Consider the following 18,387-nt stretch of genomic DNA (forward strand, 5'->3'; position numbering starts at 1 on the left):
CAATGATATATCATATGGTCGGCGGTGTCTAGGTTTTCTGTAGAGCAAAAGCAAGAGGCAATTTCTGTCCAGTTATATGTGCTCAGTAAGTAGTTGAGCAGCAGCAAACATTAAATCTCTAAGTGGTGATGAGAACCTGCATTCAACACTAGGAAAATAATCTTCTTATTCTACCAGTTTTACTGCTCAACTATTGTTGATTCCACTTTTGCATAGTGTTGTCATAAATATAATTTTTAAGGCTGCTGCGTGAGAGAGGGTTGTGAGTGTAGTCCAAGTCATCCTTTGCAGCTGACTTAGCCTCAAAGTCGGCTTTTTTCATTTCCTAGGATGCCAGTATGGCCACGAAGAAACATAAAAGTTATCTTATATACAGCAAAATATTAAAAATCTTGTAAATATGTGATTTTATTGCTATTGAAGTTGGTATTTATTAGAAATTTTAGGACGGACTAAGAATCACTAAATGTTGATAGACAGAGTTTCGTTTGGTAGTGAAGTGGCCCACTGAACAGCTTGGTAGACAGCATCTCCTTCAGCTTGATATGTGGGAGTATCTTCTAACATATTTTGGGCAAAATATATCAGTTTGGAGGAAGATACAGTACTTGAGCAGATATGAAGGGCTTTTGGACCCATCTGTGTAGATATTAATGTCTGCATGGTTATCCATGGAGGAATATACTCTGGGGATAACCTTGTTTACAGGGTGATGATCAGAGATAGGGTAATTGCAATATGGTAGCATTTGAACAACCGTAGATAGGAGTAGAGACTGTTGTTGAGCTTTGATGTTTGTAGTTCTGATGTAAGTTCAGGTTCTGATGTAGTAGTTCAGAACCTTTTCTACAATACATAGTGGCAAAGGAAGGAGCTCTGCTAGAATCAGAGAGGAATTAGTAGAAAAAGTTCTGCAGCACTTTGAAATTCTGATGGCAAACTGTCTTTGAAGAGATAGTAATTTACTTGCTACTGAATTTTTACTAGTTACATGATCCCAGCTAGAGGCTGCGTAAAGTAGCATTGGTTGTATTGCCCCATTATATACAGTTTTATAAGTTCCCCACATTTATAAGTTTTATGATTTAGTTCTCCGGTGCACCTAGCACATTTTATCAGCATGTAGTTTATTTTCTTGGCCTTAGCCAAGATTTAACCAATATGGCAAGAGAATGTGGTTTATATTCTCATTTTATTTTGTATGACGTTTCTGTTTACACGTGCACTAGCTAGTCGAGCTGTCAAAGTTTTTTGCATCCTTTTGTGAAAATTAAAATTAATATAAAAATGAATATTATGATGTTGATTAATGATAATAATAAAAAGATTGTTAATTAAAAAATAATGTTCTTAAAATAAATTGTTCATTCAAATTCATTAAATTTTTATATTTTTAAATTTGTTAACATAGTCTTTTATAAATAATAGTACATATTAATTAACTAATTAATAATTATATACTTTGGACCTAAAGTTTTTAGGGTTTCATTAAAAAAATTTATGTACGTTAAAATCTTTCTATAAAATTATGCCTAAATATTGCATAAGAAAGGGAAGGGGAGGGGGATCAAAGAAAATATTACGATTTCTTACACAGGGGTGGGTGGGGGTCTAGAATGGCCAAAATCGCCCTTACGTAATTTATGGACGCCCCTAAGAGGTGACCACCAGCTTGAGATTATTACTGCCAAACAGCACAATGCCCCCACTGGCACTCTGGCACTAAAGGATTGTACTCCCAGTGGTTGTCCATTTCCAATTCCAAAGAAACTATATTTATTGTTAAAGACAATATGCTGCCAGTCCATAGCAGTTTATGCTTCTCTAACATGGTACCACTGCAAATAAAGCCAACAATGTTGGAGTGCTAATGGCAGGATACATAGTCATGCATGCAAATTTGCCTCTACAGAACAGAGAGCAATTGTGACATGCATTGCAATATGAACAGTTGTTGCAATCAGGTAATATGTCTAAAGCAGTGTTGTCCAACCGAAATTATTTACTGGGCCAAAACCAAAAATACAATGTGGGCTGCACATATTTATTTACAACAAAACATATACAATTATACAGTATTTTGTATGTATTCTAATGTGAAACTTGCTTTTCAATTTTTTAAAATATCAACAGGTATTTTTGATGATGTACAACATGAATGGCTTTTTTTAAAAAATTTTTATCGGTCAATCTATTACGACTTTTACATTTAACAATCTTCAATTTTGAGAAAAAAATATTCACAAAGATAAGTGATTCCCATTGCAGCTGTAATGCTCATCGCATTTTTTTAGGTTAGGGAATTTATCATTACAGACGTTTAAAACTGAACTTTGTTATTGACATTAAACATATATTTCAATTCAGAAGATGAATGGAGATCAAATCTATCTGCAAATTTGTTGCAGCTTGTTCCACAACAATGTCAAATGGACATATTTGTACAGAACTCAGGAATTAAAGTTTAAATTCAATAATGAATTTTCTAAGGTATACAAACAAAACATTCAAGTCCTTTTTTCTATTTTCTTCCTTTATTCCGGTCAGGAACCACTGTGCAGCTGGCGACCTAAAATAACGAACAAAATACCATTTAGACGATTCACAACACAATTAAAAATGATCTTCGGCGCCGACCTGTTTCTGTAGGCTACGGCGCTTACAAAACATTAAAAACTGTTAATCTTCCACAATAGCACCCGTGTTATAGATAAACAGTTTTTAATGTTTTGTAAGCGCCGTAGCCTACAGAAACAGGTCGGCGCCGAAGATCATTTTTAATTGTGTTGTGAATCGTCTAATGGTATTTTGTTCGTTATTTTAGGTCGCCAGCTGCACAGTGGTTCCTGACCGGAATAAAGGAAGAAAATAGAAAAAAGGACTCGAACGTTTTGTTTGTATACCTTAGAAAATTCATTATTGAAGTCAAATGGACATAAGAATATATTAAATATATTCTCATAAATTTTTAAATATGAAAATCTTTCTTGAAATTAGTAATTTCTTGTGCATATTTAGAAAAATGTTTTTGTCACTGATAAATTTTAGTTTTTGATTTTAACTGACTTTCATAAAATTTGAGTTTTGCTATGAATGCTTTTTTATTTTGATAACAGTCTGTGATCAATTTGTTTTCACCAGTGTTCTGCATCCGGTGTGCCACGGCACGCTGATGTGCCATCACAAGGTGTAAGGTGTGACGTGAGCTTTTACATATTCTGTTAATTTCAAGTTTCTTTTATATATTTTTATCACAGTTGCTGTGTTTCTTATGCTTGTATTTCATTCTCTGCCACAGCACTGATGAAAGATGATGAAGATTGTTTATTATTTATTACAAGCCATGCATTTTTATGTTTTCTAAGAAATTAAATTTGCTCACAGGTGTTGATGTCAGTTTAATAATAATAATAATAAAGGTCAGTGGCATTACATAATTCTATTAATAGTATCATGTTGTCAGAAACGTATGATAACATTTTGGTGCGCCATGTTGAGTCAAGGGTGTTCCGCAAGTAGAAAAAGGTTGCGGAACACTGGTCTAAAGCATCCAGAGGTTGTCTGATATATACGTATATCTGCATAGCTGGAAGAGTTTGAGAATGTCTTTGAACACCAGGAATGCTCATATGCTGCAATAAAAGACTTCTAAACAACAGATAAAGTGAAAATTTGAACACATTGCCTTAAAATTCTTACTGCTAGCTTTTAAAAAGGCTCATTTTGATGGAATTACCTTGTTAATTAGACAACTGTAATCATTAACATGTCATCTGTGAATAATTAGTTGTGAAACAGTTGTATGCAAATTTTGCCGTATTTGAAAAATTTATCTGGTTGTGTAACTTTTTTATCAATGGCTGCATACAAGCACTATTCATTTATTTTACAATTAAAAGACCTGCTTAAAGATGTAATTTTTTTAAATTGTCATTTCAGAGACATGTTAGTGCAAGCAGTAGTGAGAATGGTTCTACAGAAGAAGCTATGCCAAGTGTCAAAGAAGAATTACCACAAGAAATAACTAAAAAAGAAAAGAAGAAAAAGAAGAAGAAAATGAAATTAGATGACGACAGTACTGTTTTAGAGTCTTCAGAACAGGTAATGTTTTGTTTTAAGTTATTATTATGAATAAAATTTATTTATTTATATTTTATACACAATTAGGAATTGCCAGCCGACAGATGATATCCACCCTCAATTCAACAAAATTTTATTTTTATTTTTATTTTTTTGTTAAATATATAACCTTTAAAGTAAAAATCATTCATTACTTTATTGTAATTTAAAATATGAATATTAAGTACTTTTCACACAAGAACCAGTCAGTCAGGCCTGAATGGTGGTGTATGCAAACCTCAACTGTAATTGTGATGTGTGACTTACAATCAGAATGAAAATTGTTGATACTATTGACAAAAATGATTGGCAGAAAGATGGATGTTGACGAGTTGTAGAGAAACAGAATAAATGTTTCAAAGTTTAATTAATATGAACACACAGTACAAAATTGAAAGATACCCAGCCAAGACCCAACACAAAAAACTAAGCATTTGGGAATTTTAGTAATATCTTTCTGGCAGGAAGAAGTTTCTTAGACAAAGTATGATCTTTTAAGTAAATATAAAATACAAAACATGGCCAATGGTAATTATATGATCTTTTAGTTAGCATGTATGTTCAGATTGTGAGCTAAAATCTGTTCTTTTGATGAACAGAATAGTTGGAAAGAGCTGACATGATTCCAACTGACAATTCTCCTTTTGGAAAGATTTTTATTTGACTGTTCTTTATTACTTTTGAAAGTTTTTATGTACATGTCTCTTTTGGAGCAATTAGCTAATACAGTCAAACCTGTTTTTATGCAGTGGATAGGGACCGCATAAAAAAAACGCATTAAAAAAAATTGCGCGAAACTTCACGAGTGGCTATAAAAAATAGTTTTCGCAACACAATTAAAAAAATATTTTTTTTATGCGGTCAATAGGGACCGCATAAAAAAAGTCTCACATAGAAAATAACTCAAAACCATACGAAATAGAATTTATTGACAACAGATGTCAGCACTTGACTGCATCGTCTCGTCTATCGTCTGTTTTACGTATTTTTGTCCAGGTGGTGTTTTGTTGACTTAAAAAATAAATTATTTCATTTTTCACATATTCAGGCAATAATATTACTATAATAAGTTTATTTAGCTATAATAAGTCAATGTGAGACATGACAAATCGCACGAGACTAGTCGCCAACTATACTGCACAAAAAAAGACCGCATAAAAACAGGTTTGACTGTATAGAGAGTGACTGATCCCAACAAACAAAAAGAGTAATCTTGAATTTTGGTATTTGTTCTCTGAACAGAAGGGAAGGATGACAATATGTTAAGATTGTCTCATATAGTGATGACACTAACAATGGAAAGGTTCCAACTGTTAGCAAGGAGATTATAACAAAAAAAACTTGTAATTTTATATATATAGATTTAGACTGCATGTCCTGACTGATTTATCATTGCCCAAAGCAAACCACTGAACCTAGATGTGAAATTTGGTACATAGGGTACGTCATGAAAATGCACACTAAGAAGCCATTTTTCGAAATTTCCCCGGCGGGGAAGAGGGAAAAGATTAAGGTTTAACCCAAGGAATGGCTTCTACTGTACTATTTTAGATGCGATTCTTTGTTTTTGATATTAATAACTTAATTTCCAAATGTATGGTACAATATTTACCAAATCCTCTAAATCGTTTGCCTGTGCAACAATGGGCTCATTTGCTAGTACAATATATTGTAATCAGCCCCTCATAAGTCTTAAGAAAACACTTACTTCTAACATTGGTGAATTGCTTTTTGTCCTTATGTTACAATATGAAACTATGAACACTAAGGTTTGGTTCTACGGAGGACTTATCACTTATCACTTATCATACACTATTGACGTTGTTGGTATGCATTTCGGACAGGTTATCTGTTCCTCTTCGGCAGTATTTGTTACAAGTTAGTGGGTATACAGGCATATAAAAGGAACATTCTATTTTGTTGCTGATGCGTGGATGACCTCATTTTCAGGATTTTTCAGTCATTATATTATGTTTTCCATACAAATAGCAACCAGAGATTAAAATTGTTGGTAATGAAATTAATTGTGAAGTAAATGTAAAATCACTTCTGTAGTAGAGAACATAGTTTTTGCAGACAGTCAGCTTGTACATCCACAATTTACTCCACAGTTAATTTTATAGCATTCTGAGATACATAATGCTTTCAATGATATCATATAAAGAAAGCAGTTATCTGAAAACATCTTGAAAACAAAATGTTCACAGTGTGTAGTGCTGATTGGTAGAAATTTTCATATCTAGGTATTCAAAATAATTCAGATAACAGATTTCTCAACAATGTGTGATCCGTGAATCCCTGTGGGTCTGAAATATGTTGACAAGGAACCTTGAGTTTATAGAAGAAAAATATTATTATTATGTGCAAGTTAAAAAAAAATTCCTTATAATATTTACCTTTTATTAAAACAACATTAAAACTATTACAGTGAAATGTATTATATTCACTCCACACATTAAATCAAGTAGGAATGTAAAGAATTCACAAGTGCTATTCATCAATTTTTTGTTATTTTACCTAAAAACCAAGTTCTTAAGCAGTTCTTTAAACTTTGCACAACCGTATCAAATGAGCTAATTTAAATTTTTACAGCTTTTACAATTTTAGATTTAATAATTAAGTCTTGTTACATAAGACTTACAATGCAATAGAATAAGATGGTATTTTAAAATCACCCAAAATCAGACCTTTAAACAAAATATAAATTGTAATCACTTTGTGTATTTTAAGTAAATGTTAAATCGTGTGGTCCGCCAGAAAGAACACTTTACAACTCCTTGAACTCAGATTAAGTTCATTTATTTGACAACTATTTCCAATATATACACAGCAATATCTCTTGCCTGCTTCTCACAACAAAGGCTTGTTTCTCTCTGGTTCCAATGGTTGCATTGCCTTATATCTAAGTTTAGATCCGTTGGTTGATCAATCTGGAGCTGAGTTAGTAGCTCTCCTGCTGGTCTGTCTCCTACCTGTCTCAACTTGTCCAGGATGACTCAGGCTGACTGACTTTCTTGATAGACCTCAAGTCAAGACAGCCTATCAAGTAGTGACAAGATATGTTCATAAAACTATTACAGATAGTGCAGATTCATTTTATAATAATTCTTCACATAAACAATCAACATTAGTTTTTAAAATTAAACAAAGAGGTAAGCATTGCTAAATGCCAGGGATCAAACTAAGTCTTAAATATAACATATAGCCATTTTAAAATTTATATTACCATATTAATTATGCTGTATTATGGAGTTTAGTGAAAAATCTGTAATACAGTGGGTGATCGGTTAATGAACAAATCAGATAACGAACACTTTCACAAAAGAGTTTTTTGTTCAGACAATGGACACCTCACAGAACAAAGACAAGAAGTGACATAAAATAATGAATACCAAGTGGTCTTCCCTTGTCTTCAGGCAACAATTCGAAACTTTTCAGAGTGCGAGAGACGTCGACATTGACGCTCAACCCGGTATATACTGGTTGGATAGTATGCCTCCGAACTTTGAAACTCCCCCTTGTAATTCCAGCCTTTTATTTTTCTAACAGTCTTAGAAACAATTCTTTTATAATATTTGCAAGTTTTGCATTAGTTTTTATTTCTGAAAAGTGAGAGTATAATAGCAGAGGCAGAGAGTGGGCAGATGTCTGATATTGCTGACAGTATGGCTTGAACAGGTCTACAGTAGGCTGCAGTTCAATCTGATCTAAGAAAGATACAGTATAATCAAGAAGACTCAAGCAGCTAAAGGAGTCAGAAAAATCAATGTTCTTTATTTCTCAGATGTGAAGAGCTCGTAATGGAACCTGAAATGGATCTGACGACAGAAGAACACCAACTCCTCTTGAAAGAAGAACACCAAGAAGCTCAGCAAGATATGTTTTCTTCTGAAAAAGAGAATTAATGCCAACACCTGCTATTAAAGATCTTTTGAAGAAGTGGGAGGATGTCAGAACAACAATATTAGCATGGCATCCAAACCAGGTTGAAGTTAATAGGCTTGGGCTCTCTACAATTACAATGCTATTAATTATTTTAGAAAAATCCTAAAGAGAGAAAAGCAATTGACATTAGGCAGATTCTTTAACAACCATGACTAATAAAAATGCAAGACTGTGTATATATGTATTTGTATTATTACATATAAATAAACATAGTAAGAAAGTATATATTTTTTATTTTTTTGGAGTTTTCAGAATGAATTAATCAAATTCCCATAAAAACCTATGGTAAATCAATAATCGGTTAAAGAACAATTCGGATAGTGAACAAAGTCTTGGAACAGATTATGTTCGTTAACCAATCACCCACTGTACTTTAATAATCCAATATTCATTAAAAAATTTTTTGAAATATTTTAACACTCCGAATCCCACACTTATCCTAAATTGAGAATGTAAATGGTAAGTGTTAATGAAATGATAAATAAATAATTTTAATTTAAATGGTATTTATTTTTGATTGCAAACAAAACAATTTTGGACTTTTTTTTTCCAGTTTATCCCTTAATAAATTCCCTAAATTTAATAAATACATACTTTTGTACATGGATTCTTCAATAACATTTGTTATTGAATAATAAATAATGTCATTTTTCAAAGCCACATATATTTATCCTGTTATTAATCCAAAACCATAAAACATTTTATTTTAATTTTAATAATTCAGCAATTAGAAAAACTAACTAAAAAGTTGAAGAAGCAATATCATATGTGCATAGAAGTCAAATGCTGTTTTACTTTATCACTGTGACATGACATGAGGTTTGGAATTTGTACAAAGTTGGTCAGGGAGTTGTGGAATTTAAAACAAAAATTTGAGTAGGAAGTGTGTCAATAACAATTTTACAAATTTAGTTACACAGATGGAAGGATTCATACCAATATTGACTAATTTGTTGTTACAGGAAATCAACCAAACCTGAAACTAAGGTTGGCTGGATGGCCGAGTGGTGAAGGTGGCAGCCTACCACTCTAGGGGACCCGGGATTGAAACCAGATGGATCAAATAATCCCCAGGAATTTTCCAGGGGATGGTCCGTCTGGATATGTCGGGCCCCACCCCTCACTACCAGGCTACCCCATTGTGGGCTTGCTAAAAGATGCCCTCTTAGTGCCCACAGGGCAGAAAGAATTTTAAAAAATCCTGAAATTAAGACAATGATGAATATTGGAAGTAGACCAAACCTCAAGCCTATTTGACTTCAGACTAAACAAATACAGTGAGTGATCGGATAATGAATACCTCGTAGAACAAACACAAGAAGCAATGTAAAATAACGAATACCAATTGGTCTTCCCTTGTTTCCAGGTGACGTTGACATCGATGCTCAGCCCAATACCGATCAGATAATGTTCCTCCCAACTTTAAAACTCTTCATTGTAATTCCAGCCTTTTGTTTAGTTTTCTGACAGAATTTTTTATAGTCTTCGCGAGACTGTTGGGCGCTCGTTAAGTTTGGCGTCTGTTTTTATTTTTGAAAGGTGAGAGTTTAACTGTCTCATTGGATGTTTGTTAACATTTTAACACCAAATTTCAAATTCTGTTTGAACCTTACATTTAAATAATGTTTTTGTGCACTAGTTGATTTCTGTTCTCTGAACTTGTTATTTAAAAAGAAACTAATAATATTATGGAGCCTAAAAAGAGTGGAGTATTATCAAGGACTGTGCTCACTATACAAACCAAGCAAGAGATAATAGCCAAAGTAGAGAGTGGGAAGATGATGTCTGCTGTTGCTAGACAGTATGGCTTGAACAGGTCTGCAGTAGGCACAATCTTAGCTAAGAAAGATACAATCAAGAAGACTCAAACAGCTAAAGGAGTAACGAAAATCACACCTGAGAAACAAAGATGTGCTATCCATGAAAAAATGGAGAGATTCTTTTAGCCAAATTAAAAGCAAAGAGAAATGAAAAGAGATGTAACTACACTGTATGACTATCATTCAAGAGAAAGCTAGAGAAATTTTTTGAGAACTGAAGAAACAAACACCACATCTGTCACGAGGAGATAGAATCCAAGGTGTTTTGAAGCATGCCAGTTCTCAACGATGACATTAAAAATGTTTTGGAAAAAAAAATTTGATATTCTTGAAGCTGTCTGACTCATTCAAAAGGTGTGGTCAGAAGTCACTCAACGACAGTTGAATTCTGCTTGGCAAAAGCTGTGACTCTCCAGCATTCAGGGAGACAGGTAATTTCATCCATGATTTTAGGGACATTGTGACAACTGCTAGAGATTTTGAATTGGGGATGAATGAAGATGACATTGAAGAGTTCATAATGGAACCTGAAACTGATCTGATATCAAAAGAACCCCAAGAACTCTTGAATGAAGAACCAAGAATTTCAGAAAGATGTGTTTTCTTCTGAAAAAGAGAAAGAGGACTGTTTTCTGTTTTTTTTTTTTTTTTTGTATTTCAAAAAAAAAAAAAAATACATTAATGGTATTACTAAAAATTGCCATCAAACATGATCACAATGAAGCAACTGTATCTGTTTTGCCTGGCTTGAGATATTCTCAAGGAAAGTAGACAAGACTATCTCCATCTATTCCATTGTTTCTTGTTTTTGTGGTTATACACTAAAAGCTCGATATAATGGACTTCATGTTATTATGGATGGCTGATGTCAGTCTGGCCAAAAAATATAAGAAAACTCATTTGCTGTAGCAGACTCCTGCTACTACAGACTATTTTTTGGGTCTGCAGACCACTATTCTGTTATTACAGACTTTTTAGTTGCCCTTTTATTTTGTTGCAATCATTGTTTTATTTGCAAAAATAACAGATGATTTGTTTTATTGACATAAAAATTAGATGTAATGTGAATCTCTGTTTCATTTTCTGATTGACTAGTTTTGTTCAGTTTTTTTTTTTTTGTGTAAAGCAAAGCCATGGATCATAAAAGAAAATGAAAAGCTTTAGATCTACCAATAGATATATGGCTTATATACTTTACATTACAACTAAAATTTTGTCCACAGAGTAATGGACAAGTCAGTATTATACACAGTAGAATCCCATTACATTTGCAGGAACAGATTGCTGCAATGAGATAAAAATACATTAATGTAGGCCCGGAGAAAACATCCACAAACTGCAAATATTTTCTTCAGGTCCATTATCCATTATTGAGATTTGTTCTAATGTGATTTTATTGTATAGTAAGACTTTTTCATATTACTCATTATAACAGATCAATTTCTTCACACTCAAGGTGATCCGTTATATTGAGCTTTTACTTTATTACGAAATTTACCACTGTTGAAATAAAATTCTAGAGAAGGATCAAATTTTGGCATCAAATTGAATCAGCAAACTAAAATAGATAAAAATTTTATGATTTCATTTTAATATTTTGAAATCAGTCAGAGAAGCATCAAAAAGAATATTCATAATTAGAAAACTTATGTTATTTCAAAAACCACAAGAAATTTTTTTTGCTATGATTAGTTTTTAATCACATGGAAAAATAATTACTGACATGTTCTATTAAAATTATTACTCTTTTTCTTTATTGTTTTCCAGTTTAATAGATCTTTATTTTATTTTTGAATACCAAATCTTCATTATTAAAAATATCTATTTTTTGTAGATTTTAAAGAAAGAAAAGAAGAAGAAGAAGAAAGCAAGTGCATTGGACAATGAATGAGCATTTGTGAAATAAATCGTGAAAAATTTTAATGTCATTATGCATCTTGTAAAAACATTATCAATTGATTATAAAGAAACTATTTGTGATAAACTTTATGGTTTTAATTTGTTTACACCTCATCTTCTATTTGGGTTGTATTATTTAAATATCTAAGAAAATTAAATATCGTTTATATATGCAAGGGCAAATTTTAAATTACTAATGTAAAAAAAAACTAACATAACTAATGCATTAATTCTTTGCACACAATTTTAAAATACAGTCAAACCTGTTTTTATGCGGTTTTTTTTGGTGCGATTTTTTTTATTTGTGCGGTATAGTTGGCGACTAATCTCGTGCGATTTGTCATGTCTCATGTTGACTTATTATAGCTAAATAAACTTATTATAGCATAAATGAACTTATAGTAATATTATTGCATGAATATGCAAAAAATGAAATAATTTATTTTTTAAGTCAACAAAACACCACCTGGACAAAAATATGTAAAACAGGCGATAGACGAGACGATGCGGTCAAGTGCTGACATCTGTTGTCAATAAATTCTATTTCGTACGGTTTTGAGTTATTTTCTATGTGAGACTTTTTTTATGCGGTCCCTACTGACCGCATAAAAAAATATTTTTTTAATTGTGTTGTGAAAACTATTTTTTATAGCCACTCGTAAAGTTTCGTGCGATTTTTTTATGCGGTCCCTATCCAACGCATAAAAACAGGTTTGACTGTACTTTCATTTGTTTTGGTGCATATTTATAAATATTGGTAAACTATAGTTTCCCACTAAAATGATTTTGAATTTTGAACAATGCTTTTGGTTGAATTTTTTGTAATTGTATAAGGAAAATGTTAAAAGCTAATTATTTGAATTTTATTTTCAAAATTCAATTGTACCCATTCAACAAAAATTGCTAAAGTATTAACTTTTGAGGTCATTACAAGCATACTATTCTGATTATGAATATTTACATCAATAAAAATACCACTGCAGTGTAATGATAATCATATTTAATCTTTCAAAGGAATTAAAATATGCATAACTACATTGGTTCTTTTACTTACAGTAATAATTATTATTATTATAATAAAGTAAAAATAATTATATTACTTTACTAATTATATTATAATAATATATGTTGAATTTATTAAGTAAAAGACTTAATAAATTCAAAATTTAATACTATCCGCAATGATGATTACTAAATTGCTATTGACATTAATGCAATTTAAAATGTCTTTACGAAACCAGATGGTACTTGTGCAAACAAAGAGGAACTGAAAGGAAGTTGTATAGACTACTCCCTATAGAATTTCAGGACAGTATATATTTGAACTCAGGACTGAGAAAAGTTCGATGATACCCTACTTTCGGACCAGAAACCAAAAATAAGAAAGTTATCGTATTTACGATTTCTTGCCTTTCACAAAGAATTTACACGATTTTAGAGTTTCCCACTAAGTGGTGCTGCTTGTAGTTCAGTATATGTTTCCTTTTTTTTTCTTTTGTTCAAGAACTACCATGAACCAATTACTAGTGATGTTAAACACTGGGTGGCCTGCTGGCAGCTCCCCTCTGGGAGGAGTCCGTTGGGAGCACAGTCAAAATGCAGCCTAGTAGAAAAGTCTAAAATGGCGTAGAATGCATTGTGAAAGGCAAGAAATCATAAATATAACTTTCTTATTTTTCGTCTCTGGTCCAAAAGTAGGGTATCGTTGAACTCGTCTCAGTCCCGAGTTCAAATATATACTCAAAGTCCTGAAATTCCATAGGGAGTAATCTATACAAATAGCCAACTGAAAAGTCCAAAATGCATATTGAGGAAAATCAGTGTTAAAAAAATTGTTTTTGAGGCAGTGGCATGGCTAAAATCTAAAAAACAAGTTTTTTGTAATATCTGTTTCTATCAATATAAATATTGTTGGTCTCTTGACATTTTACGAAATGCCATTTAAAAACCTGTGAGCAAAGATCACACACTAATATAGTTGTGTGGTTGACAAATAAAATACAATAATAGAAAATTTTCTATACATCATCATCCTGGAGTTTTTTAAATCAGAGTTCATAAAAATAGATATGAACATTTTACCCTTAGTGTCTCTTCTGTGTCATCTTTTAAGACATAACCTCAAGCTGTAGTTTGGCAGAGTTTGACTTATTTTCCGGAAATGTGTAAATGACAAGTGAAAAGATATTTAGTACTTTTTATAGTGTTTCTTCTATCTTCACAAACTTTAGTATTCAATAAATCAAGTTAGGTTTAGAAAGTTAAGTTTCTACAAGCCTATATAACAGTTTCTGATAAATACGTGATACTAGAAGTGCATCTTTTAGCACCTGACTTAAACACTAAAATGTGCATCCATAAATTTACAGATTCTCTACTGATCAATAAATTTAAATGTCTGTATCATAATACTAATATAGACTTCTATATTAGTCCATTTCTAAAAATCAATTATTTTTAATTTTTACACTGCTATTTTTACTTTCCTGGTTTTATTAGGAAATTGGGGAAAAATATAGTAATTGGTCAAATTTTGACCCTATTTCTGCATTTCTTGACACTCCACAAGTCCAAAAATGTATAAAAAATTTAATTCAGCGTGTGCTTACATGTACTGTATTTTATATCCATGGGCCAAAAATTAAATTTTGCAGTACTACTATATCTGTAACATTGAGACTATTTTAGAGATGTAAGTCAAGGAGGTCACATCATACCTTGACTGGTATTAGACAAAAATTTTACTTGCTATTGGCATTTACAACTGTTTTAAAAACTCACCCCTACCATAAAAATAAGGCTTTTGCCTTATAATAATGGCATAAAAATTAATTTTTAATAAAATCCTACAACTGATGGTACTCAATTGAAATGCTTGAGACAGATTCTTGGTATCTCTCTTTGGGATCGTATCATCAACAATGCCGTCCGAGCCAGATGCCAACAACAGCCATCTGTTAAGACACAAATTCAACAGTGACGGCTGAGATGGTTCAGCCATGTGTGCCGAATGGATATTAACCGAATTCCCCACCAATTGCTCTTCCGTCAGCGACCTACTCTGTGGAAAATCCAACACTCTGCACCTAAGAAAACGTGGACCAAACATGTTGAGGAGGACCTCAAGAACCAACGGCTTGATTTGAACCAGGCAAAAGCGGTGGCCATGGATCGAGGGCATTGGAGGGGCATTGTGGAGAAAGCTCGACTTCCTGCGGCACCCACAGCAGCATACTGGTTGCGCGGACACCCGCAGTCAAATGCCAGCTGGGGATAAAAGAAGAAGAAGAAGATGGTACTCCTACATACAATTTTTTAAACTTCATTTTTCAGAAAAGAATAATTGATTATCATAATTCAACAATACTATGCTTTTAAAGTTACTATAAAATTTATATTTATATTTTATATCATAGAATAACTGAAAATTATAAGACTTCCTTCCCAATCCCTGTAACATCCTATTCGAGGGCCAGGAAGTCACACAAGAACTTACAAATTTTTACAATGTGACTGATTTGTTTATTTGCTCACATGATACTTTGACTTTTAGCCCAAACAACATTATGATAGTTAAGAATTTTCATTTTCAAATTATATGTCCAAATCTAAGTATTTGCTGTAATAGACCAGAAACAGAAAACTATGTCAGATTGCCACTCTTTATTCAAAGAGAATATCCTAAGTCAATTTGTATTCAATCTTATTTATATGATGCTGTTTGAAGATATTTTAAATAAAAGAATTTATTCAGAACAATTTTCACAATAATTAAAAGACTTTTGTCCATATATTTGATATTTTATATTGTTGACATTATACTGTACTGTACAGTACATACAAGTACAGTATGAGGGAGCAGTCAAAAAGTTCCCAGAATTGTGATGCTGCACTGTAGTGGCACGAGGTATGGCAACACAGATCTAACTACTTCAAAGTAGGCCTCTCCTGTACAGACACACTTGTTCTATTGATCTTCCCACTGTTGAAAGCAGACGTGGAATCTTCTGGATTTGGGTCATCGTATTTGATATGATATCCTCCCTGCTTGCAAAACGTGTCCCTTTGAGGCCCATTTTGAGAGTAGAGAACAGTCAAAAGTCACTGGGAGCAAGATCTGGAGAGTAAAGTGACTGGCTGATGACAGGAATGCTTTTGTTGGTGAGGAACTGCTGCACAACAAGCGATGTGTGACTCAGTGCATTGTCGTGATGGAGAATTGCATGAATGGATCCGTGAGAGATACCAACTTCTTGCTCCAACTCAGTTATGGTTATTCTTCGATCATTTTTAATCAGTTTGCAAACTTTTTCAATGTTTTCTTCACTTCTAGATGTTGAAGATCTCCTGCTGCATTCATCATCCTCCAACATTTGTCCGTTTTTAAACTAACCATTCGTAAACTGCAGATTTCTTTAGTGCCTTATCACCATAAACTTACTGCAGGGCTGACACTGTCTCTGCAGCAGTTTTCTCCAATTTGCACATGAACTTGATGTTTGCACACTACTTGATGTTTGCACACTACTTGAACTGGGATGTTGCACTGAATGATAAGCAGTCACGCCCAACAAAGACGCTACAGTAATGATTGTGCAAGTCTAAACTTACACGAGCATTATCACACTGTGAATAGACATATTGATCTTTCTGTCACAGCAATGCATAACCTTATCTTATATTGCATTTTCTAACTATAGGTAAATTCTGGAAACTTTTTGACTGCCCCTTGTAAATTGCATTAATTAATATTTCAATAGTTTTTGGTTTCTAAAGTCTGCATAAAATACAGGTTCTACTGATCAACTATTAATATTTTATAGTATTTTTTAGGTTACAATTTGGTTAATTGTTGCTACATTTATGTTTCTATTGTTTTGTCACGATACAATAATTGAACTTAATTAATTATTAATAATTATTTAAAAAGTCTGATATGATTCAAATTTATCTTTCTTATAAATGATAATTACACTATCATCATCAAATGTTTAATAATTGTTAAGAGAAAAATGAGTTACAAGCAAATATATATATTGGATCTTTATTTTGATACATAAATTATACAATTTTTAAAATTTAATGTTAATAAATTCAATTGAATATGACTAGACAAAAACTCAAAGCCATTTATAATTGGAGCTGTGCGTAGTCTTGGAAAAATTATATTTTTGAATATACCAGTATATAATTATTAGTGAGACAATTACAAATTATATAAAAGATTAAATGGTACATTTAAATTATTTTATCTGTACAAACTACAGAATTTGATCAATTTAATCAACTAAAATTTTCGTTTTATGTAAAAATAAACTCTGAATACAATTTTTATAAAGAGGAGGATGTAAATAAGCTTTTAAAGAAAATATATATATATATATATATTATTTATATAGATAAGCACCTTGTTTCCAGTACCACATCATTATTACATATTTTCACATCACAACATTTAAGTATTGCTGGAAACACCTATATCATTCACAGTATATGTTATAAAACACCTAAAATGGATTAATGAAATTTTATTTGTACAGAATTATAGGCTATGGAAGACTATAAATTAAAAACTACCATTATACATAGCTTATGTATTTATGGAGATTACAGTTAATGTCAAAAGTTACACGTGCAAATTGATAAAACACTGCTTTAGAGGCACTGTGATCTCAAATTATGATCAAAGATTACTATACTTTCGAATTTTGACTAATATAAAATATGCAAATATAAACTGATATGTACCATAAATTTAAAAGTTCAGAATTAGGGCATATCTGTTCTATTATGTTTGATTTCTATGCATTTTTGAAAACATCAACATATAAAGCTATTCTATCCATAAACAGAAGTTTGAAATTTCTTCTGTAAGATGCAAGATACAAATGCTACATTACTTTCATTGTCTCTCCTACCTATTCCATTTGATAGAAACTTATTTTGAAGACCACAAAAACAGTATGAGACCAAAAAAATCATTTTCAATGCTTTTTTGGTAAGTAGACATCACAAAATGATACAGCAAAAGGTTAACTATTATTCTTTAAATTACAATTTCAAAAAGGTAAAGAAAACTGTAGTATAAAATAAGTTTAAACATCAATTAAAGTGTATATACAACAAGTAGTTTACAAATATTAAAAATTCAACCCTGTGAAATGTAAAGCTTTGTACAGGATTGAATGAATATAGGATATTTATTTTATAATTCGTATTTGCCTTTTGATAATGGCAATATTTTCGTTTCTTTTATTGACAGAATGGAGAAAAATATCCCTGATGAAATCCTTTTTTTTTTTTATACACGTGTATACACATGATTTAAACTGATCAAATTACAGTCAAACTCTACATATCTTGATTGCTTTGAATAGTAATTTCTTTTTAAATTTTTACATATTTTGTAGAAAAATTATTATTTTTGAAATGTTTGTGAGATAATTGAAACATTTACAACCTTAATATGTATCATGTGGCATATGACGTAAATATGTGGCAATCTTATGTTTGCAAGGATAAGGATATTGATTGTTTGTATCCAATGAATAATTTTAATGTTCCTATTTTTTTCAAGTCAGTAAAACTATAAGCTTATTTTCAA

At 31.8% G+C, this 18,387-nt stretch overlaps 1 protein-coding gene across 2 annotated transcripts in view; it reads left to right on the forward strand.

Annotated features, from left to right (window-relative positions):
* Nucleotides 1–11,868, forward strand: part of Nop60B (dyskerin pseudouridine synthase 1 Nop60B) — a 38,265-nt gene extending 26,397 nt beyond the window's left edge. The window contains exons 12-13 of one of the 2 annotated variants that reach the window (XM_067275214.1): nucleotides 3,940–4,101; nucleotides 11,719–11,868. In XM_067275214.1, the coding sequence (XP_067131315.1) occupies nucleotides 3,940–4,101; nucleotides 11,719–11,775 (219 nt within the window). In that variant the 3' untranslated portion in view covers nucleotides 11,776–11,868. Of the gene's footprint in view, nucleotides 1–3,939; nucleotides 4,102–4,167; nucleotides 4,235–11,718 lie in introns of those variants that run through there. The other variant, XM_067275222.1, reaches the window with a different exon arrangement.
* Nucleotides 11,869–18,387: the final 6,519 nt, after the last annotated feature.

Source organism: Centruroides vittatus, unplaced genomic scaffold (genome assembly GCF_030686945.1).
Source record: "Centruroides vittatus isolate TY-2023 unplaced genomic scaffold, ASM3068694v2 contig_1154, whole genome shotgun sequence".
Classification (NCBI taxonomy): domain Eukaryota; kingdom Metazoa; phylum Arthropoda; class Arachnida; order Scorpiones; family Buthidae; genus Centruroides; species Centruroides vittatus.